The sequence below is a fragment of the Vicia villosa genome, unplaced genomic scaffold (assembly GCF_029867415.1).
Source record: "Vicia villosa cultivar HV-30 ecotype Madison, WI unplaced genomic scaffold, Vvil1.0 ctg.000212F_1_1, whole genome shotgun sequence".
Lineage (NCBI taxonomy): Eukaryota > Viridiplantae > Streptophyta > Magnoliopsida > Fabales > Fabaceae > Vicia > Vicia villosa.
In genome coordinates, this window is record NW_026705078.1 from 285,813 (window position 1) to 309,588 (window position 23,776).

Genomic DNA, 23,776 nt, shown 5'->3' on the forward strand with positions numbered 1-23,776 from the left:
AGACATGAATTTATTCTTCCCGTTGTCACCGCACAACACAATGTATTCATATGCATAATCTCTAAGGAAGGTTGCAAAATCCTCCTGCAATTTCTACAAAAAAAATCAACAATAAGTGATTCATTTTACATGGTAGTGGATAGATAACTTTGAAACTACAAAATCGAGAGACAACTCAACTAATTTTGGAATATCAACACTGAATGGATGGAGATCTACGTCGAAAAAATATATGTCTTTGGAAAACACGTTTCTGCTATGAAAAGGCGGTAAATCTTGGGGTCTCACCACCTCCTCAAATGATAAAATTGAAAAGTTGTTGTTACCATAATATCCAATCGTCAAAACTACATCCGATGGTAGATTGTAATACGATTCCATACAAGGCCATCCACTTAGAACCAGTGGATGCATTTCAATTTGGTTATAAATCAGTTCATGATGTACACCTTGGTTATTCATTATGGTCCACCTTTTAGAAATTTCATTGTCGCTGTTTTTCACAAATGACGGTTGAATCTCCGGGTAGGACTGCAAATTTCAAATACAAACACAATATGGAATCAACAAATACACTTGCATGTGTGGTGTTGACTAAACAATACAAATGTATATCTATAACTATCTGGAAAACAAATTAATTTAACCAAATATATTTAACTACACCTGTGACGATATCTTTGCGATCATAAAGTAATCTTTCATTTCTGAGTGTTTGAGAATGCTGCATAGATCCATTTCGAAAATTATGATGTACACAATCTGAGAAGCAAAAAATGATGAAGTTTGAGAGGTGATGGTATATGACTCTATGAGGTTTCACTATGTTTGAAATGCATACATTGTGGTCTATTTATTTATCAAACTCACTGCAATGAAACGTGCAACTTTCACGCCTTACCACCAAAAAAGATTACTTATGCAGAGATTCTTTTGTCCTTATGCAGCAAAAGAAAGCAATATATTCCTCAGTCACATGTGCCCATTTTGAATACTTCCAGAAATATGTCACTTCCAAACACCTTTATGTTTCATACTTATCTTCAATACCATATAATTTAAACATGCATTATTAAGTTACACCTGCTTCTTTGTTTTATCCAAGGACCCACCTTTTAATATACTTATTTTATGTATTCTATTTTCGTTTCACCCTATTGAACAATATTGCTTTTAATGTTTGCATGCCAATTGTATTGGGCTTACTAAAAAACAGTTTTACTTTTAATAAAAACATCCAATGTGCTTGCTCATAAAATGTAATAAATTAAGTACAACGATTTGGATTGTGCCTTTTTGAGTTATGCATGTGTTACACATACTATAACATAAACTCTAACATCATACTTGCATACAGCAAAAGGTTATATAGTTTAATCTTACATTATAACCCATTCAAATGTTGTTAAACTTCAACATTTCACCATGGGACACAGTTTGGACACAACTACATCAAAGTTTAGCATTTTTCATCACAACCTGACTTATCAAAACTAATACAGTCCTAGACCTGCCTAATATAAAACATGCATAACAGTTACAAAATGGACGTCTTCGTCATAGATTGTGGAGGACAAAAGCATAATGTTTCAACTTGGAGACTTTTTGTGCTTCACTGTAACCAACAATTGGTCACAGTCAGGGAGTCTCAAACTGAATCCAATCCTGTCACCAACTTTTATCTTCCGGTTCCTTACAAATGTATACCATTCCTTGCATATATAGCGCTCCGTGAATGTTTTTCGTTTTGCCATGTGCAAAACACAATTGTAGGACTTTCTACGATCTGAATCATATAAAACAATTGACTCATGGCCGACCATGAGATGCTCTTGAACCACCTTCTGAGGGAGTTGCTGCATTGACACAAAAGTAGTTGATTTCAATGTATATCCAAGACAGATGTAGAAAATGAAAGATGTATGATTACACTATATGACTTACAAGGACATTCCTTCTTGCAACTCTGCTAGACTTGATCTTCCTTCGCCATACAATTCTCCTACCAACTGGACCAAGATCAACTTCCCTAACCTCAAGGTCATCCCATATGTCCTTCGTTTGTTTGTCAATGATTACCTTATCAGAACTGAAACATATAAAATCACATTTTAAACTATCTCTACTAATACTTTTTTTAGCTGATTGGTCAGATTAATTCATATAATAACAACACGGTTATAACACAAATTCAATTATTTTATATTTCAATAGTGGTAGGAGACGACAACAGATGAAAATCGTTTAAAATGCAACATCCAAACGTCGATTTTCATCCTATGGTAAATCATTATCAATTTCAGTTTGTTCCTACTATCAATCTATTTTAACTAAGACATTGATATATACGGTACGAAACCTATTTGTATGTACTTACCCTTTTTTTCCGATCGAGAGCACCGTAGCAGAAGAACTTGAAGTTTGGAATACCTTCTCTTTTCCCTTACGCTTGGACGAAGATTCGATGGGTCCTTCAGATTTTTTCAACCTTTGCATGTCGACCGTAGCTCCTCTATCGTCCAAGCTGTTTGTTAGCCCTGTAGCCATTTCGCTCAGATATTGATAAACATCGACTGGAAATGAGCCGAAGTTTGGTTGAGGAATCATGTTTTCGGGATCGGATGACATCTTCTTCTTTGGTAGTGCAAACGATTTCATGGGTTTTCCCTGACAATCTACAATATTCGGGAGTGAATGTCCAAGGAAAAGCTTCCTTTTGATTTACCCTACTTATTATTGGGCTGAAGGGACATTACCATTCCACTGATTCTTACCAAGGCCCATTTAACTAAACTATTTAAAAATAAATCCATTTCATTCTAAAAAACATGGGGGATGAAAAAAATACTTTTTCAATTTAATAACAACTAATGCATACCAACATAAATAATTTAAGCATGCAAAAAAGGTTATTATGGAAATAAATGAAGCGAACTTTTTCATTTTTTTTCTTCAATTGTTTTTTTTTATTATTCTCTATTTATTGTGTTATAGTTTTATTAACAATTTGGACTCCCAGCCAAACTATTAGACGACAACAAAAATTTCATTTTATAAACATATTTATCTATACAGAAATTAAATTTTTATTATCCATTTACGGTTTGCGGATCTATTTATAACTATATTTTATTATTACAAATTTTTTGGAAATAATAAAAAATTTATTTATGTCTTCTCCTTTGTTTTTATCTATTATTATTTTATCTTGACATACCTGTCCTCTACTGATCCTAAATCTCCAATATTGCCTTTCTATATTTTTTGTGACAAAAATTATTATTTTATCTTTGCATACATGTCCTCTGTTGATACTAAGGTATTGTTTGGCCAAGCTTTTTTTGGTTCTAAAAGTTACTTTAAAATTAAAGTTGAATATAAGAGCTTTTTAAATAAAGTTAAAAGCTGTTTGGTAGATAGTTGTGAAATATTTTATTTAATATATGTATGAACTAATGTAAGAATGTGATATAATAATAAAATGGGATTGCCGTTTTAGTTTAACCACAATGTTTAATGGATAAAGTAGAAGTTATTTACAAGGAAAAACCACAATGTTTAATGGATTATGTAAAAGTTATTTACAAGAAAAATGACTATAAATAAATATACATATATATATATATATATATATATATATATATATATATATATATATATATATATATATATATATATATATATATATATATATATATATATAATCTTAGAAAAATCACTATTTTCATAATATGATATATGACCTGTACTAAAAAAAAAAACTTATATGAAAACATGTGTTAGTGAATAAACTACAAATTAAAACAAACAATTGAGATGAAAGGAATGTTGATTCAATGAAATGATAAATAATGAAAAGCAATAAAACATTATATATTGCATTCAAAGAGGATCGAAGGCATATATACATAATGTACCGAAAAGCTTTTACAAAGTTACTTTCTACTACTTTACGAGAAGCACTTTTAATGGTATATTTTTTTCATAATAATAATTGTTACTCTTTTTTTAAAAGAGCTTTTGAAAACAAAATATTGTTTGGCCGAGCTTCTACTTTAAAGTAGAAGAAAGGTAAATAAAAAGCTTGGCCAAACATTACCTAAATCTCCAATATTGCCATTCTATATTTTTTGTGCCAAAAATTTAATTACTCTATTTGGCTGGGCCCAATTAATTTAAATACTAGATAAAATATGCAAACCATCTAATTGTAGCAAACACAATGATAGAATAAGCATGAAACAATTAGAACTACCATAAATAGATGAACATATAATAAAGCTTTGTTTCTGTTTTGGATTGCAAACCTTTAGCCAAAAACGTAATAACTCTTTCTGCCATTGACAGAATTTGTTACAAACCATTTGATTAATCCAGCCACTACAACAAAATAACCACGATTTCAAACTGAAAGGGATGCCAACAAAGCTAACTACCAAAACATTGCGACATCTGTCCAGAAAATTTATAAATAACACATTCATAATTAATAATTAATACTTTGTCTATGACACACCACACGTCATATGTCTTAACAGGTCATTCACTCTGCTTTTCCACGCTCTACGGTCACCAAGATCGAATCCACCGGAGGATACCTAATGCAGAACCGCAATGTGTCTCCCTTCTGTAGGTTGCGGTCTTTACAAAAGTCCGACCATCCACCGTATAAGTACATATCCACAGTGTCTGCCCTCTTGATCATCTCGCAGTAGTACGGAACATCAGTGTTGAAATCAATCAAAGTTATCCTTGGAATCTTCCCAAATATACATGCACGAATCACATCTCTTGGAATATGCTGAAACAGAACATGAAACTCGAATTTTATATGCCTACTTTCTATAATCAATTGTTACATTTAATGATAGCTGTTGCAGCGTAACTTACCAGCACATTGTTTCTCAGCTTAAGAGGATTGTCAACGACCCTGGTCCAGCATTGCTCTTTCACAGCCAATGTTCCTGCAGTGGATTTCCTACATAAATTAAACACAACATGATAACATGATCCATTCAAACACTGTAACTTAACGGTCGTAATATTCATATCTTCTGATCAAACCAACTAATTCCACACACAATCAATTTTTACCTAACAAAATTAGCACGATTGACACCCTTGCGGGAAACTTTGACTTTGGCTTTGTCTTTCGGCCTCATGGCCGACTTTTCCACACTGTTTCCAACAACTTTTGCCTTCCCTTTCACCTTCTCCAAATATGTTTCAGCTCCTCCATTCCTACACCGATTCAATACGAAATATCAGTCGCTTAATTTCCTCCTATTTACATTTGTAACTAATACTTCAGCGACTAATTAATTCTTACACGACTATGTCTAAAATATTATACAACACATTTACCTTGAAGCATTGGTTGCTCCGTGATCCTTTTTTGTCGGGTTTGCCTTTCACCAATACTAGCAGTTCCAGATATACAGGCTTTCTCCTTGCCTTCACGCCGCATTCTTCCGCCATCATTGCTCATTGCAACGGCTTATGCCTTTCCGTTTTGTTTGCCTGACCCCGAATAAGATTTATTTCTGCCACACAATGTCCCAACAAATACATCATGCTTAGTGACAGACTAGGATTAAGCAAAAATTAAACTTTTATACTAAAAAGCTTGGTTATAACTATTAAATACAAAGAAACAAGTACCTTCGGGTTGCAGAGGGTTGAAATGACGCGCGGTAAACAGCGGCATGATAGGTTTTTCTTCCATGCCCGGCAGCAATGACTGAGGCCTGTTGTTTCCCTTTCCCTTTCTTACCGCCTACTGCAATCTCTTCACGCTCCAAATCATGTCTTGCCAATCCACCCTGATGTTCTTCCTCAACCTCTTCTTCTCTTTTCACCGGCCATGCATCGATTTCTTCAATCGCATCCATGCTTTCTTTTTTCACAACACGTAACTCTTCCAACATTTGCTTGAGAACATAACTCCGAGTGCGTTTCGAGCTCTTCTGGATTTCAACACGTGCTTCCTGACATCTGCAGAAACAGAGTTTTTTTATTGATCAAAAAGCTTCCTCATCTTTAATGATTACATATAACATTTTTAAACCATATATGTTTTCTAATGTCAGATCCGGGGTTTGAAGGTTCATCAATATACATGCATGAAAAGCAAATTACAAAAAGGTTAATACAATCCTATGGCCACTACAACTACATGCAAGGATAAATAAAACCACAGATCGTCTGTTACTTTGACGTTTTGGAGAAGAGATTGGTTTAAGGCGGTGTGTGTGAATCTACTACCGTATAATAGCGACAACGCTTCAAAGGAATGACGACAACAATTTAAGAAGATATTACCTTGAAACGGTTGTTGGGGATCGCTTGAGTGAGCTTCCTTCCATTCTTTGCCACAGATAAACTTCGATGACTTGCGATGCTTGGTACGGTTGCTGCTATCTGCAACAAAGTCACGTTTCCAAGTAAGTATAACACAAAGACTCAGAGACAGAGGCAGCGAGATTACTATTTACCTTTCCGTTTTCCAAGTAGAAATGTTTAGGTTTCCAAATAGATTTAATATTGTAAATTTATAACGCCCTTTCCATTACTCACATTTATTTCCAACTTTTTTTCTTTATGTGGTTTATTCCATATTTACGGTAAATCTCTATTTGCAAATATATTTAATAGTTTCTTAACAGCTTCACTATTATATTAATTTGATTTTTTTATGGTTGTGATAATGCTCATTTCTATTCATTTATATTAGTAATTCTACTTTTTAATTATTGTTTCTTTTTAGTCTTCCTCTCCATCTTTAAACTTATCTTATCATAATAATTTCTTTACATTTAAAATATACTCTAACTATTTAACAATTTCTAATTTTTAGAGTTACTTTATGTTTTTTTTTTATGGTTTTTTATAGTTATGAAAATGCTCATTTTCAAAAGAATTGTGGCATAATATCTGCCTTTTCATGATAATCAATCATGCTTTTTTTGACTCGATATTTACTCTTCAAAATTATATATTATAACTGCTTTTAAAATATGTATTTCCACGAATAATTATTTTCTTGGATGGTGCTAAATTTTATTTAATTTTCTATGTAATATAAACCACAATCCATCTTTAAAAAATATATATCTTAAAAACAAAATTATACATGAAAAACAAATGCGCGTGCCATACCAGAACCCGTGCGAACGCACGGGTTTGTTACTAGTAATGAAAGGAAAGAGAAATGTAATGAAGACACGTGTCATTATTTGGGAGAAGCAACTGTGGGAAAAAGTAGAGTCAATTTTCTTATATGTTAGATTCAATACCAATAATTCTATTTTATTTTGGTTTTTCAAATTTGTTTTTAACTTGGAACGATTTTTTTGTACAACTTCTATAAAAATTAATTCAATCTATTAAGTATGATTTCTCTTATATTTTTCTAAATAAACAAATATCATATACTTAATGAAAAATAATATGTGATATTATAACATGATACAAGAAAAATAAAATTAACTTGAAAAAAATATTAGTTTTTTTATAATAAAATGAACATTTATACTAAAAAATGGTACAAATATTTCTTCTTATAAAAAATGAGACATTTATGATCGGTGAATACACACATTTCTTATGAAAACACAATTTTGTTATTTTTTTTATATTTTATATATATTTTTTAAACAATCACTATATTATAGTATTTATTTACTATCTATAATGACATTGTGTGTTGTGCAAAAAATAGATAAACGACTACTTAATTATTTTTTAAACATCACTATATTATATTTATTTATTTAATTATTTCCTTGATTTTCAAAAATATCTCTAAGAAATTATAATAAATAATTAATTTAAATTTTAATTATTATGACTATATATTATTATCAAGCATACTAAATTTCATATAAATTTAAAATTATTATTATTAGTTATATTTTTTTAAAAAATTTATTATATTTTATTTAAAATTATTCAATGAAATATCAAATCATTTAAAATTTTTAAAATTTACAAAATTTTATAAATTTTGTAGACTTAAACTTCTATTATGAAATTCTCCTAGACATAAAAGATAGAAAAAATAATCATTAAAATATTCATTTAGAATTGAAATTTCAAGATATGTATATATTCATTTAGAACTGAAGTTTGACAAAGAGTTGTCATATATTGTAGGTTTATAAAAATTATAAATATGATATAATAAGAAGAATTTAAAATTGATATTTAACTTGAAGTTGTTATAAATTATAGGTTTGGAAAATTTACTAATATCTAAAAATAATGTTATTTGAATTGGAAAAATTATTTTATTAAAATCTGTAATATTAAAATTAACTCATCTAGATTCAACTGAGTTTTGTTAATTCATCTGGATTCACTAATAGATGTAAATGTATCTATGAGATACCAGCTATATACTGTTCATTTTAATGTCCATCTTTTAAATATTTCTCTTACGGCTGTTTTATACTCCCTCCGGTCCTTTTTATAAGGAACACTTTCAAAAAATCACACGGACCAAGGGCACTAATTTTTCTTATTAATAATTCTAAAATATATATTTTGTTCCAAAACTAACCTTGGAATATTAATATCTATCATTATTATTCTTGTTTCTTGTAATTATTTATAAACCACCGTGTTTAATTTCAATAGTGTCTTTTCCTCTTCACAAGAATAATAATGCTAATTATCACAAATATTGATTCATAGCAATGCAACTCTAGCTTCACGGTAATTAACTGATTCAAAATTTAGAAACGTAAGTTTTGCAAATTTGGCTTTCCCACCATTTTTATCCAGCAACTTCCCACCAAATTTTGAGCAAATAAACTTCTAAAATTTCAATTTTTTAAGTTTTGAATAATTCGTACAAAGAATTCTATGTATTCAATCATTCTTTATATAAAGAGATTGAATTCTATACATTCTATCAAAGATGAAAACACCTCAACTTGAGTTTGAGCAAAATCATCCACCACATATCAATGTTGAAGATAACATGAATCAAGATGTACCATCAAATATAGAATCATTTGAATTTGAGCTTGAGTTAATTTACCCCTCATATCTCAATGTTGAAGATAACATGAATCAAAAAATTTCTCTTCAAGAAGAAACAAGCAACAATGATCTCTCATATCTCAATGGTGAATAATTATTTTAAATCACAGTAGTGACACATTCATATTATTTTCTTTCCTTATTTTAATGTCTTTCTTATTTGTTTGAGTTACCATGTATTCTTATCTTTTTATGCAAGGTGACACTGTAAACTCATACTCCATTGACAACTTATTTAACTTAGAATAAAAATAGATTAATGTTAAGATAAAATTATTTACTGATTAAGACTATGTTCAATGAATGGTATAAAAAAATTATGATGTTAACCACACTTGAATCAATAGAAAACAGTGCCCTCGTAACAGATATGCATATGCATTAGTTGGTACGTTGCTAAAAGACATAACCTTTCTCATAGCAAATATGCATCAGTTGGTACTCATAATCATTTTGTTATAGTTACAAGTATTCTAATATTTGCATGTTTGATAGTTATTGTTTACATGTTCAATTTGTATGACATGTTTATCTCATTTTTATACAGACTTATTAACAAGTGAAATTAAAGCAAAAAAAACATGGATTTCTAAATAATGAACAGAGGAGGGCTATATATAATGTATTGTTGAGCTTGAGTCCAAATGGGAGGTCACATAAATATGGGGTAATAACACAAATAGCTTCCTTATACATTATTCATAGAAGTGTTATTTACCGTCTATGGAATCAAGTAAAAGATACAGGTAATGTTTGTCACAAAAAAACACTTTGTGGAAGGAAAAGGGTCCAATTGGACTTTGAGAGAATGCGTCAAATAGCATTATCAAAACGATCAACCTATCTAGCTCTATCTAATTCTCTTAACATTCCTAAGACATCAATGATAAGGTTGCACAAGTCAGGAGTTATAAGACGCCATTCAAGTACACTTAAGTCGTATTTAAAAGAGGATAACATGATTAATCATTTAAGGTTTTGTAAGGACATGCTTGATAGTAGTAGCTTGCCTCATGATCCAAAGTTTATTTTTATGCATAATATTGTCTTCATTGATGAAAAATGGTTTTATATTACCAAAACTAAAATCAATTATTACTTGCTTTGGGATGAAGAAGAGCCACACATAACATGCAAAAGCAAAAACTTTATTGGTAAGTGTCATACCCCAAAATTTGCCCATCATATTTAATCATATTTCAGTCCATTTGACTTTTCAAATGCTCAAAGATATACAAGAAGGAAGCATGCAGCCTCTCTCCTAAACGACAACCCTCAAACTAGGGTTTTGATCTTCTCAAAGTAAAATCAGTTTCTGATACCTCAAGTGGATCCCATGGTCTCTCATATTCTTAGAGAATCCTCACATCAATTTTCAAGCTCTGGTTCATAAGATTGCTCAGTCTACAGTTCAAACGATCAATAATCGACTGGTTGACCTAAAAGTCAAACTATGGTCAAACCACTGTCAAAACTTCTGATTTTTGGTCAACATCCTTATTATGAAGTATCATTCATCATTTTATCAAGGATTGATCATGATGCATCAAGGAAAGCTCCAAAATCATCAAAAACCTAAGTTTCTAAATTAGGGTTTTTAAGGAGAAAGTCAACCCAACTTTGACCAGTCATAACTTTCACATGGAACATCAGAAATTTCCCATCCAAAGCTCATTTTTGAAGGAAATTGAATTCTCTACAATTTTGTCTCTCACATGCCAAGTCTAAAAATGCTTCATTTGAGAGGTATGACTCAAAACATTATAGGTCCTTTTGAAGATCAACCAAAAGTCATCTTTTTCAAAAGCGCATACAAGTAGCATGGAAAACTATTTTGACATGAGACCAAAGACATTGGTTAGAGGACTCTTCAAGGTTTCCAAAAAAGTCCTAGAACATCTTCATATTACAAATATTGAGAGAGTTATGGCTTGCATAAGTTGGGCGATTTTGAGGAAGTGCACTTAATATAAAATGGAGAATTTTGATGTTTTGAATCTTTGGGCCTAACTTTTGGATTCTAGACAAGACCATGGGCCTTTAAAATACATTTTAATTAATTATTTTATTTTTATAATATTTATTGTTATTTATTTGAATTTTAATTCATTTAAGTGATAATAAAACATTATAAAATATAGAAAATTAATTTTAATCAAAGATTTGTTCCCCAATCAAATCCAATCATCCAAACATCATGATATTGACAAAATTTCGTGATTTAAGGGATTAGAAAGAGAGAGATACACATTAGGGCAAAAAATAGAAAGATTTAGTTAATTTTCACACAAAATTTTCTTTCTAAACAAACCAAGGTCCAAGCCCAAATCTTAACCTAAAAGCTTCTCATATATATTCTCAGCATGTTCAGAAGGCAAGGACACGAAAATTGGACGAAAAATCAAGAGAAAAATAAGGGTTCCAAAGTGCAAAAAGTAAAAGAAAGGTGAGGAATTCGTTTTCCTTGTTCCAGCTCTTTCCAGGTCCAAGCAACCGTCCCAAAGCGTTTCAGAGGTAATATAGGGTAAGGTAGAATCATTTACTAAGCCATGTGACGTCTGGAACATGCGCATCATGCTCACCATATTCATTCATGTGCTAAGTTTTCATACGTTTGTTTTGCCATGTTTCGATTCGATCTAACCGCATATTTGAGTTCAGGACGAAGATTATAGACGATTAGAACCATTAGAACAAAGCTTTGACGCAAAAACATGGAACCACCATTGTTAGGGCACAAGAAAGCTTCGTCTTCGTTTTCACCTTTACGTGCCGTATCTGCCAAAACTAACTCCACCACGAAGCGCGCAAGGCCTCGTTTATATGACCTGGGCAATTATTTGTTTGGTTTGGTCACTGTTTGCAGGTGGTTGGAAATCCGACGTTAGCTGCGAAAAAAAAGGCAAGTGAATTCGCAGCTAATATGGTAAAGAAGATGATGAATTGTGCTCAAGAACCTTGGACCACGCGCGTGACAATCCTATTGGCCAGTCAACAACTCTGGTTTTTTCTCTCTCCGTCCCATTCGTCGGTCAGCGTCTCAGGGGCCCACGCACGCTGCTTATTTTGACTTGTGCCATTAATAATTACTTTTATATATTTAGCTCTTGCTTGATTAGTTAAACAAGGAATCAATACAGCTCAATTGGCCAGAAGACATATTGTTGGTGGTTCATAACCCAGGTTCGATCCCTGGCTGCGCCCTTTAAATTTTTATTCGTTTGATATGTTTGTTTCCTACAGATTCCAATGCTCTAGCCCACACATGGACCACCATACAACCCCCAGTATTATCCATTGGATCTCTACTAATCTTGATCGAAGGACCAAGAAGCGAAGCCCCATCATGGACCTTCAGGAGTGCATCACGCAGAATCCAAAGTTGAGTTCCACCTTCTTTTTTCTTTTCCTCTCTCATTTGTTTTTTTAGTTAATTATTTTAAAACCTTTTATTAAAACTAAAAACCATTTAAATTATTATTTTAGGTTTATATAAAATTCCATAATTAGTCACTTTTTTTCTTCTTATTATTATTATTATTAAATTTGTTCTAATATAGTTTTTCATTAGTTTACAAAACATATATAGGTTTGATAATTAATTAATTTAATTAAGTATTAAATTATTTTAATCAGAATTAGCCGATTTTAAAAGTTTAGAAACCAATAATTAATTTTTAGGTTTGTTAACCTCGATTCATTTATAAACCCTAATAGCCTTAGGTTTACTGGTAGGTATTGCCCATTAACCCTAGTTAACTTGCTCCCCATTTGGGGTTTTGCCTGTTCATTTGTGTGCCTAAATTGTTGCAATTTTAATTTTTGATACGTTACGTTATAATTATTGAGAGGTTTAAATGCACTAACATTTCTCTTCTTCATGCCTAATTTTCAGGGTTAACCACGGTCCTCCGACCACGCGCCATGCCAATAAAAAAAGCTAAGTCCTTATTTAATTATTATTTTTGTTAGTATTATTTGTTTTTTCCTTATAAAATGTAAATTAGGGTTTACTTTCAAATGTTAAAGAACTCCGCCTACACTCACCCTTATTTATTTTCCTCATAATTTTCAGAGTCAATCGAGGGTTCGAGGAAGATCAAGGCATTCGAAGATGTTCATACTAATTATTGATTTCTCTTATTTTCTGTTTTAATTTCCCCCATCCCCGCAGGTGTTTATTGTAATAGCGTAGGAAATTTTTATTTATGCTTTTATAATATTAATTGTTGTGGTTAGTAATCTTAGGGAGTGCAAGCCTGAACTGAATTAGGATAACTAATTACAAGATAAATAATTGAATTTAATCACGTGAATGTTGCACCCACACACCTTTAGGGTGACCCTTCTTGTTGCCTGTTGCCTTATCACTTGTTGCCTTGTTGCCTTAATTTTGTTGCCTAAAATAGTCAAGTCCTTCGATTCCGAGGATACCTAAAGCAATGTTGCCTTAAAGTTATTGAAACTCCCTCGAAGTTGCCTCGTTAAAAGATGATTGTCTCAATTGCTAAGGTATCCTCGCATGATGCCTTAAATGACTATTATATCCTTCCCTTAGACTACCTGCCCTCTTTATGGTAGGGACAGTCTTATGGCGAACGATTATTCTCGACGACCCTTAAACATCCAATTGAAAGACTTCCTGCCCTCTCATGGTATGGATAGACCCTTTCGCCCGAAATACTTAAAGAACAAGAAAGACGAACTTAGGGTAGGTAATTCTCAATTGCTTGCTCACAATTCAAAATTCAAAATACTTTTCACACCTCCTTTTCAAATACTTTCAAACAAGGCTACGCCTATTTACAAGCTAAAGTCCTTAACGAAATCTTTTTACTATTCACACACGACACTTTTCAAACAATTCAAACAAACAAGTGAGCTAAGCAATTAAGAGCCCATGGATAACCATGGATGCAAAGGGTGCCTTACACCTTCCCTTTGTATAACTTACCCCCCGAACTCAAAATATTTAAAAGGTCTTTTTCTGTTCTTTTAGCCTTTCTAATTGGATAAAATAAAAGTCGGTGGCGACTCTTGCCATCCGCACATTTCCTTTAAAGTCAGTTCACCGTATTACAGAACTGGCGACTCTGCTGGGGATGATCGATAAAAGAGGGGTTACCTTAAAAGTTTAGGATTCACTTAAATGTTTTCTATTGTTTGCTTTGTTTGTTTTATTTTTCAGGGGCGTTTTGGGAATTAAATGAAGGACGAATCCTATTCCCGGATTCAAGAACACTTAAGATTAGGAGTGGCATAGTCATGGCGACCTCTTTCACATATGTGGGAGATGAGTCAATATGAAGTTCATACTTGAGTTAGGACTCCATAACATATGCACACCTTTCTCAAATGAGGGGGGTCTATGTATGTGTCTTTGGGTGCGCCGGAGCTCAAGGACCTTTAGTTACCCTTAACCCATCTTGGCCTTTAGGAACATAGTGGGGGGACTACTCTTGACAAATGTTGAGAACTAGTTGCTACCCGATGCTACAATTCAGATAGGTCCTTTCTCAAAGTATCATTGCATGATGCGAATGTATCATGTCCGAGGGTGCTTTAGAAGGGCTGACAATTCTGGATAACTCATAGAACCCGTTGCTGATATCATCATTATCCTTAGAAATACCTCTGGTGGAGGGTATCACATATGATCTAAACTCCATGCAAGCCGAGCCTAAGAAAATTGTGTGACTTGTTTGTGTTTGCTACTAACTTTCGTTTCCTTGCAGGTTTTGTTAAAAGGACTTGTTTGCCCTCACTACCTCACGCTGTGCCTAACGAACTACATTCGCATAACATTCATGACATCATGACATCATAAGCATAACATGATTTAACTAACCCTTTCGAGGATCTTAGGGATTTAGGGCGCACAATTTTAGGTGCTCTTATCAAGGACTGAATTCCTATCAAGGGGCAAGAGGATTTATTTTCCTCTGGCCACATACCTTCCAATTCAGAGACTCAGTACCTATCAAGGGGCAAGAGGATTTATTTTCCACTAGCCATGTACCTTCAAATTCATAAGTATCCCTAATCAGAGGCGATGACCCACTCGATATGGTGAGCTTGATTCTCAAAGAGGAACGTTCAAAGACGAAAGTCAGAATTCTTCAGACAAAGACGCGACCAAATCACTTTCTAATGTTGCTAACTAAATTCCTAAAGATCCTTGAAAAGATTGCATTTGCATTCATAACATCACATAGAACTGACTTTTCCTTTCAGGTTGACCAACTGGTCAGACAGATACCATCAACAAATCAATCTCTATCAGATGAACATTTTGGAAGCTTGACCCTCAGACTTCTGAAACATTCCAATCAGATATACATTCCGGAAGCTCGAACCTCGGACATTCTGAAAGTTCCAACAAGATGAACATTCTGGGAGCTTGACCCCCAGACTTCTGAAACATTCTTATCAGATATGCATTCCGGAAGCTCGAACCCCGGATACTCTGAATCTCTACACCAGTTCCATAACAACGACGCAAGCTAGACACGCTTAAGCGTCAATTCACCCAGATTAATATGTCACTGGCTCAAGCATTAGGACATCTGTTGAACATCTGATAGATTACTCTGAAGGATGCTCCTAAGAATTCTAACACCTCCACTCCTGGCTAAAAACTTAATGCGAGGTGTGCGTACCACTCTAATAGTCCTGGACATTACACAAACAATTGATGGACACTGAAGAATAAGATCCAAGACATGATCGATGCTGGGGAAATTAAATTCAACATTCCTGAGACCCCTAATGTGATCACTTCTCGCATGACAAGACTGATTAACGTCAAGACGGACGAACTTTTGAATCATTAGCTTTACTTTCATTTGCAATTTCTTTCCTATTTGTTTAAACATTCGACTCATGATAGACATTATCTGTTTTAATAATCATCATCAGTGCATTGCATATGTTTGTCTTGAATAAATTACTTCGCTATCACTCATTTTAAATTGCGTCTTTACTTTGCATATGTTTTGTGATACTCGACTCCTGCTAAAGCTGTATGCCTTTGAGGGAGGATGACGAAAACGATACCGCAACCTCATACAATATGCTTTCGAAAAGACTATGCTGACGATGTACAGGCATTGTTTTAATTCCTAAACAGTGGAGATATAAGGATTTTAATCCCTCGTCAACCCCTTTGAGCCTAAGAAGTTGAAGTTTCTTTCTTGTACTAATTAAAACCCTTGATCATAACCTGGGGCAGGGTAGTTCTCAGTTAATTTGGCTGTGCATTCTATTTTAAGAGAATCATTCAGTACACCTTTCAACAAAGGTTTCAATCACAAGCGTTCATCCGCACACATCAAAGAAGTGTTGGAGATGTCAATCAAAAGCCAATAATGGTTCATCAATCATTAAGCAAGGCAGTCAATATCTTTCAAAAAAAATGAATGAAAAAACATATATACAAAGAAAAGCCTGCTAAGTCAAGAATCAAAAAGAAGACTTAGGCAAAAATCAAGGCATCCCGCTGACTGTAAACTCAAAATAGACAGTTCAGGCAAAAGTTAGGGATATCAAAAAAATGAAAAAGGAGAAGTCAATAAATTCCTGAACAACACAATGTTGTGACTACCAAAAGGAAGAAGTGACTGCCATCTCAAAAGTTCTCTTTTCTTGCGAACCATCATCATTATCAAAGGTGCAAATCCAAAAGTCTCTTGGAACCTGAATGCATAAGTTGAATTAACTGAGCTTAGGACTGAAGATCATCACGAAGAGGGGTGGGTACAATCAAATTTTGAGCCTTTATCCTTTGTTTCTTAAACCGTGAACCAAGCCACGTTACAACCCTTGAAAGTCCTAATTGAAGCATGGTTAGTTGGAAAGCATACTGTCACCAAAAAGGTATCCCGACTCCTTAAGGTTTACTGCAAATGCTAGGTTGATATCCTGTTTTTTTTTTTTTACAAACATCATGTTTTTATAAATATCACGATTTTACATCTCCAGTTTTAATGTTTTTCAAAAACTCAAGACAGACGTATGCATTGCATCTCATGAATTCATTATTAAACATATTTTTCTACATAATTTCAAATGTTAGCATCAGGAAGAATTTGCACATGGTACAACTAATGACTGAAAGTTATCCCGACAGACAAGATCACTTTAGAAGTAATGTCCCTTATGTATATAAGGGGCATGACATGGTTCATCCAATCAACTTGGGGCAGTCAGGTCATGATTCCAAGAATCTCTCAAATGCCAAACAGTCAAAGGCATACATCCCAAGTGGGTTTCAAACTATTTCTCATCCAATCAATCTGGGGCAATCAAGTCAAGATTCGAAGAATCTCTCAAATGCCAAACAGTCAAAGGCATACATCCCAAGTGGATTTCAAACTATTTCCCGATCAATCTGGGCAAACAAGTCAAGATGCTGAGAATCTCTCAAGGGTGCCAAAACAATCAGGGGCATGCATCCAAGTGGGTCTGAAGCTACTTCCCGATCAGTCAGGGGCATCATACTAAGTACTAGGGGCATGTCGCCCGTAGTGCACATCTCATAAAGTCCTCGCGAGGTGAATCTCTTCAAGTTCCTACTAGCTGGGGAAAAGTTATACAAGGCATGTTCAACGCTTCGATCAATATTCATTGGTGTTTTCCAATCAATACGAGTCCAGGAATGGCAAGTGCTATAATCACTGGGGGCAATGTTCAAGGCATCCATGCTTCTCCACAGAGTCGACTTCACAAGATTATATCCCCACAGAGTAATCCTCAAAGAAGATATCCTCAAACATACTCGTCCAACAAAAGACATAGCTCCCCAACAGAGTTCATATCTTCAGCACGGCCGGTTCCCCGACACTTGGCTCTCCTCCAACATGGTTTATCAATATTTCTTATCCCCAATCAGGGTACATCAAGTTACTGATCATCCCCAAGCAAGAATCATAAATTCCCAGCTGAGCATCTTCAAGACGAGATCAAACATCAAAATAACAATGACATAGAGATCCATCTTCTCAATCAAGATGTGTCAAATACCATAAATCATAGTCATACGCCATAAATCATAAACATATTCATACATCGCATACATTACCTCATAATGAACTCATGCATAACATACAAAGTTTCTCATTTATTTTTAGGGACTCATTACATAACACATGCATCATGACATTGCATAAAATAAAATAAAATTGCTATACCTATTGCAGAATACAGGTACAGACAAATGAACGAAATCTCCAAATTTCCAAGATCTAATTCAGCTACTACGAACGGTACTGACACGGTCAACACTCGAAGATCTAATTCATTTACTACGAACGGTGATGACACGATCATTCTAAAAGATCTAATTCAGGTACTACAAACGGTACTGACACAATCAACTCTCAGAGATCTAATTCCATCATCACAAACGGTGTGGACACGATCAATTATCCCCTAAAGTCTAATTCAGTTACTACGAATGGTGCTGACACGACCAACCTACAAGGGTCTAATTCTATCATCACGAAAGGTGTAGACACGATCATCTTCCCAAGATCTAATTCAAGTGCTACGAACGATACTGACACGATCAACCTTTAAGAGATCTAATTCCATCATCACGAACGGTGTGGACACGATCAATTATCCCCTAAAGTCTAATTCAGTTACTACGAATGGTGCTGACACGATCAACCTACAAGGGTCTAATTCTATCATCACGAACGTTGTAGACACGATTATTCTTCCAAGGTCTAATTCAGTTACTACAAACGGTGCTGACACGATCAACATCCCAAGATCTAATTCAGGTATTACGAACGGTGCTGACACGATCAACTCTCAAAGATCTAATTCACCTACTACAAACAGAAATGACACGATTAACATTCAACAACTACTTCTCAACACTTCAAATTCAGATATAATCTAACGTACGATTCATTCTGACTTTCAAAACTTATCGAAACAGATGGCATCTTTAAGCCCATCACAATCAAATCCCAAGAATCCGGATGGCATCTTTAAGCCCATCTCCTACAAAAAGTCCCTACTCCAGCTAGGGCAAATTCCTGGGTATTCTAGTGTTCAATCCTCTTCTACCTTCAGATTCCGACAGACACACAAGCCAATCTACATCCTCAGGTATAAGAAGATTGAACAGGGGCAGCTGTCCTACCCCAAAATTTGCCCATCATATTTAATCATATTTCAGTCCATTTGACTTTTCAAATGCTCAAAGATATACAAGAAGGAAGCATGCAGCCTCTCTCCTAAACGACAACCCTCAAACTAGGGTTTTGATCTTCTCAAAGTAAAATCAGTTTCTGATACCTCAAGTGGATCCCATGGTCTCTCATATGCTTAGAGAATCCTCACATCAATTTTCAAGCTCTGGTTCATAAGATTGCTCAGTCTACAGTTCAAACGATCAATAATCGACTGGTTTACCTAAAAGTCAAACTATGGTCAAACCACTGTCAAAACTTCTGATTTTTGGTCAACATCCTTATTATGAAGTATCATTCATCATTTTATCAAGGATTGATCATGATGCATCAAGGAAAGCTCCAAAATCATCAAAAACCTAAGTTTCTAAATTAGGGTTTTTAAGGAGAAAGTCAACCCAACTTTGACCAGTCATAACTTTCACATGGAACATCAGAAATTTCCCATCCAAAGCTCATTTTTGAAGGAAATTGAATTCTCTACAATTTTGTCTCTCACATGCCAAGTCTAAAAATGCTTCATTTGAGAGGTATGACTCAAAACATTATAGGTCCTTTTGAAGATCAACCAAAAGTCATCTTTTTCAAAAGCGCATACAAGTAGCATGGAAAACTATTTTGACATGAGACCAAAGACATTGGTTAGAGGACTCTTCAAGGTTTCCAAAAAAGTCCTAGAACATCTTCATATTACAAATATTGAGAGAGTTATGGCTTGCATAAGTTGGGCGATTTTGAGGAAGTGCACTTAATATAAAATGGAGAATTTTGATGTTTTGAATCTTTGGGCCTAACTTTTGGATTCTAGACAAGACCATGGGCCTTTAAAATACATTTTAATTAATTATTTTATTTTTATAATATTTATTGTTATTTATTTGAATTTTAATTCATTTAAGTGATAATAAAACATTATAAAATATAGAAAATTAATTTTAATCAAAGATTTGTTCCCCAATCAAATCCAATCATCCAAACATCATGATATTGACAAAATTTCGTGATTTAAGGGATTAGAAAGAGAGAGATACACATTAGGGCAAAAAATAGAAAGATTTAGTTAATTTTCACACAAAATTTTCTTTCTAAACAAACCAAGGTCCAAGCCCAAATCTTAACCTAAAAGCTTCTCATATATATTCTCAGCATGTTCAGAAGGCAAGGACACGAAAATTGGACGAAAAATCAAGAGAAAAATAAGGGTTCCAAAGTGCAAAAAGTAAAAGAAAGGTGAGGAATTCGTTTTCCTTGTTCCAGCTCTTTCCAGGTCCAAGCAACCGTCCCAAAGCGTTTCAGAGGTAATATAGGGTAAGGTAGAATCATTTACTAAGCCATGTGACGTCTGGAACATGCGCATCATGCTCACCATATTCATTCATGTGCTAAGTTTTCATACGTTTGTTTTGCCATGTTTCGATTCGATCTAACCGCATATTTGAGTTCAGGACGAAGATTATAGACGATTAGAACCATTAGAACAAAGCTTTGACGCAAAAACATGGAACCACCATTGTTAGGGCACAAGAAAGCTTCGCCTTCGTTTTCACCTTTACGTGCCGTATCTGCCAAAACTAACTCCACCACGAAGCGCGCAAGGCCTCGTTTATATGACCTGGGCAATTATTTGTTTGGTTTGGTCACTGTTTGCAGGTGGTAGGAAATCCGACGTTAGCTGCGAAAAAAAAGGCAAGTGAATTCGCAGCTAATATGGTAAAGAAGATGATGAATAGTGCTCAAGAACCTTGGACCACGCGCGTGACAATCCTATTGGCCAGTCAACAACTCTGGTTTTTTCTCTCTCCGTCCCATTTGTCGGTCAGCGTCTCAGGGGCCCACGCACGCTGCTTATTTTGACTTGTGCCATTAATAATTACTTTTATATATTTAGCTCTTGATTGATTAGTTAAACAAGGAATCAATACAGCTCAATTGGCCAGAAGACATATTGTTGGTGGTTCAGAACCCAGGTTCGATCCCTGGCTGCGCCCTTTAAATTTTTATTCGTTTGATATGTTTGTTTCCTACAGATTCCAATGCTCTAGCCCACACATGGACCAGGAGTGCATCACGCAAAATCCAAAGCTGAGTTCCACCTTCTTTTTTCTTTTCCTCTCTCATTTGTTTTTTTAGTTAATTATTTTAAAACCTTTTATTAAAACTAAAAACCATTTAAATTATTATTTTAGGTTTATATAAAATTTCATAATTAGTCACTTTTTTTTTTCTTATTATTATTATTATTAAATTTGTTCTAATATAGTTTTTAATTAGTTTACAAAACATATATAGGTTTGATAATTAATTAATTTAGTTAAGTATTAAATTATTTTAATCAGAATTAGCCGATTTTAAAAGTTTAGAAACCAATAATTAATTTTTAGGTTTGTTAACCTCGATTCATTTATAAACCCTAATAGTCTTAGGTTTACTGGTAGGTATTGCCCATTAACCCTAGTTAACTTGCTCCCCATTTGGGGTTTTGCCTGTTCATTTGTGTGCCTAAATTGTTGCAATTTTAATTTTTGATACGTTACGTTATAATTACTGAGAGGTTTAAATGCACTAACATTTCTCTTCTTCATGCCTAATTTTCAGGGTTAACCACGGTCCTCCGACCACGCGCCATGCCAATAAAAAAAGCTAAGTCCTTATTTAATTATTATTTTTGTTAGTATTATTTGTTTTTGCCTTATAAAATGTAAATTAGGGTTTACTTTCAAATGTTAAAGAACTCCGCCTACACTCACCCTTATTTATTTTCCTCATAATTTTCAGAGTCAATCGAGGGTTCGAGGAAGATCAAGGCATTCGAAGATGTTCATACTAATTATTGATTTCTCTTATTTTCTGTTTTAATTTCCCCCATCCCCGCAGGTGTTTATTGTAATAGCGTAGGAAATTTTTATTTATGCTTTTATAATATTAATTGTTGTGGTTAGTAATCTTAGGGAGTGCAAGCCTGAACTGAATTAGGATAACTAATTACAAGATAAATAATTGAATTTAATCACGTGAATGTTGCACCCACACACCTTTAGGGTGACCCTTCTTGTTGCCTGTTGCCTTATCACTTGTTGCCTTGTTGCCTTAATTTTGTTGCCTAAAATAGTCAAGTCCCTCGATTCCGAGGATACCTAAAGCAATGTTGCCTTAAAGTTATTGAAACTCCCTCGAAGTTGCCTCGTTAAAAGATGATTGTCTCAATTGCTAAGGTATCCTCGCATGATGCCTTAAATGACTATTATATCCTTCCCTTAGACTACCTGCCCTCTTTATGGTAGAGACAGTCTTATGGCGATCGATTATTCTCGACGACCCTTAAACATCCAATTGAAAGACTTCCTGCCCTCTCATGGTATGGATAGACCCTTTCGCCCGAAAGACTTAAAGAACAAGAAAGACGAACTTAGGGTAGGTAGTTCTCAATTGCTTGCTCACAATTCAAAATTCAAAGTACTTTTCACACCTCCTTTTCAAATACTTTCAAACAAGGCTACGCTTATTTACAAGCTAAAATCCTTAACGAAATCTTTTTACTATTCACACACGACACTTTTCAAACAATTCAAACAAACAAGTGAGCTAAGCAATTAAGAGCCCATGGATAACCATGGATGCAAAGGGTGCCTTACACCTTCCCTTTGTATAACTTACCCCCCGAACTCAAAATCTTTAAAAGGTCTTTTTCTATTCTTTTAGCCTTTCTAATTGGATAAAATAAAAGTCGGTGGCGACTCTTGCCATCCGCACATTTCCTTTAAAGTCAGTTCACCGTATTACAGTAAGCTTATGTTCTTAGCTGCTGTGGCTAGACCTTTGACAATGAAAAAAATGTGACATTCTCAGGAAAGATTGATATATTGCCATTTGTTTATGAACAACCAGCTAGAAGAAGTAGCGTCAATAGAGTTGCGGGGACAATAGAAAGGAAACCTATAAGTTTTGTAACAAGAGAGGTGAATGAAGCTTTTTTAATAAGTAAAGTACTACCAGCCATCAAGAGTATGTGGCCAAGAGAAGATGTAGGGAAGACAATCTACATTGAACAAGATAATGCAAGGTCGCATATTGCCAAAAATGATCCAGATTTTTATAGAGCAGCAAGTGAAGATGGATTTGACATTCAAATGACTTGTCAACCTCCGAATTCGCTAGATTTGAATGTCTCGCACTTAGGATTTTTCAATGCCATCCAGTCATTGCAACAACAGGAACCAGTGAACTTAATTGATGAACTTATGAATGCAGTGCAAAGAGCATTCAATGAATTTTCTTGTCAACAATCCGATAAATTTTTTTCTACTCTTCAATCATGCATGATTGAGATAATGAATATCAAGGGATCAAACAAGTACAAAATTTCTCACATGAAGACATATATGCTATATAATCAAAGTTGTATACATACTCAATTAAGCTGTGATTCTTCATTAGTTCAAGAAGTCATCGAATATCTTCAAAATTTTGATGTTTAATTAACTTGATTATAATAATGCAAGTATTTGTTTTTTAAGTTTCAAAATTTGTTA

The 23,776-nt window shown here is 34.0% G+C and overlaps 1 protein-coding gene across 1 annotated transcript; it reads left to right on the forward strand.

The window, feature by feature from the left end:
• Positions 1-11,759: 11,759 nt before the first annotated feature.
• LOC131625398 (uncharacterized) lies at positions 11,760-23,722 on the forward strand. Its single transcript, XM_058896260.1, has 4 exons — positions 11,760-11,819; positions 11,912-11,971; positions 20,898-20,957; positions 23,060-23,722. The coding sequence occupies exons 1-4, from the start codon at positions 11,760-11,762 to the stop codon at positions 23,720-23,722; spliced, it is 843 nt and encodes a 280-aa protein (XP_058752243.1).
• The last annotated feature ends 54 nt before the right edge of the window (positions 23,723-23,776 follow it).

Coding starts and splice junctions, on each gene's coding strand:
- LOC131625398 (XM_058896260.1), top strand. CDS start 11,760: ATGGAACCACCATTGTTAGGGCACAAGAAAGCTTCGTCTTCGTTTTCA. Junction 11,820..11,911: donor CGTTTTCACCTTTACGTGCC/GTATCTGCCAAA, acceptor CACTGTTTGCAG/GTGGTTGGAAATCCGACGTT. Junction 11,972..20,897: donor GTGAATTCGCAGCTAATATG/GTAAAGAAGATG, acceptor CACTGTTTGCAG/GTGGTAGGAAATCCGACGTT.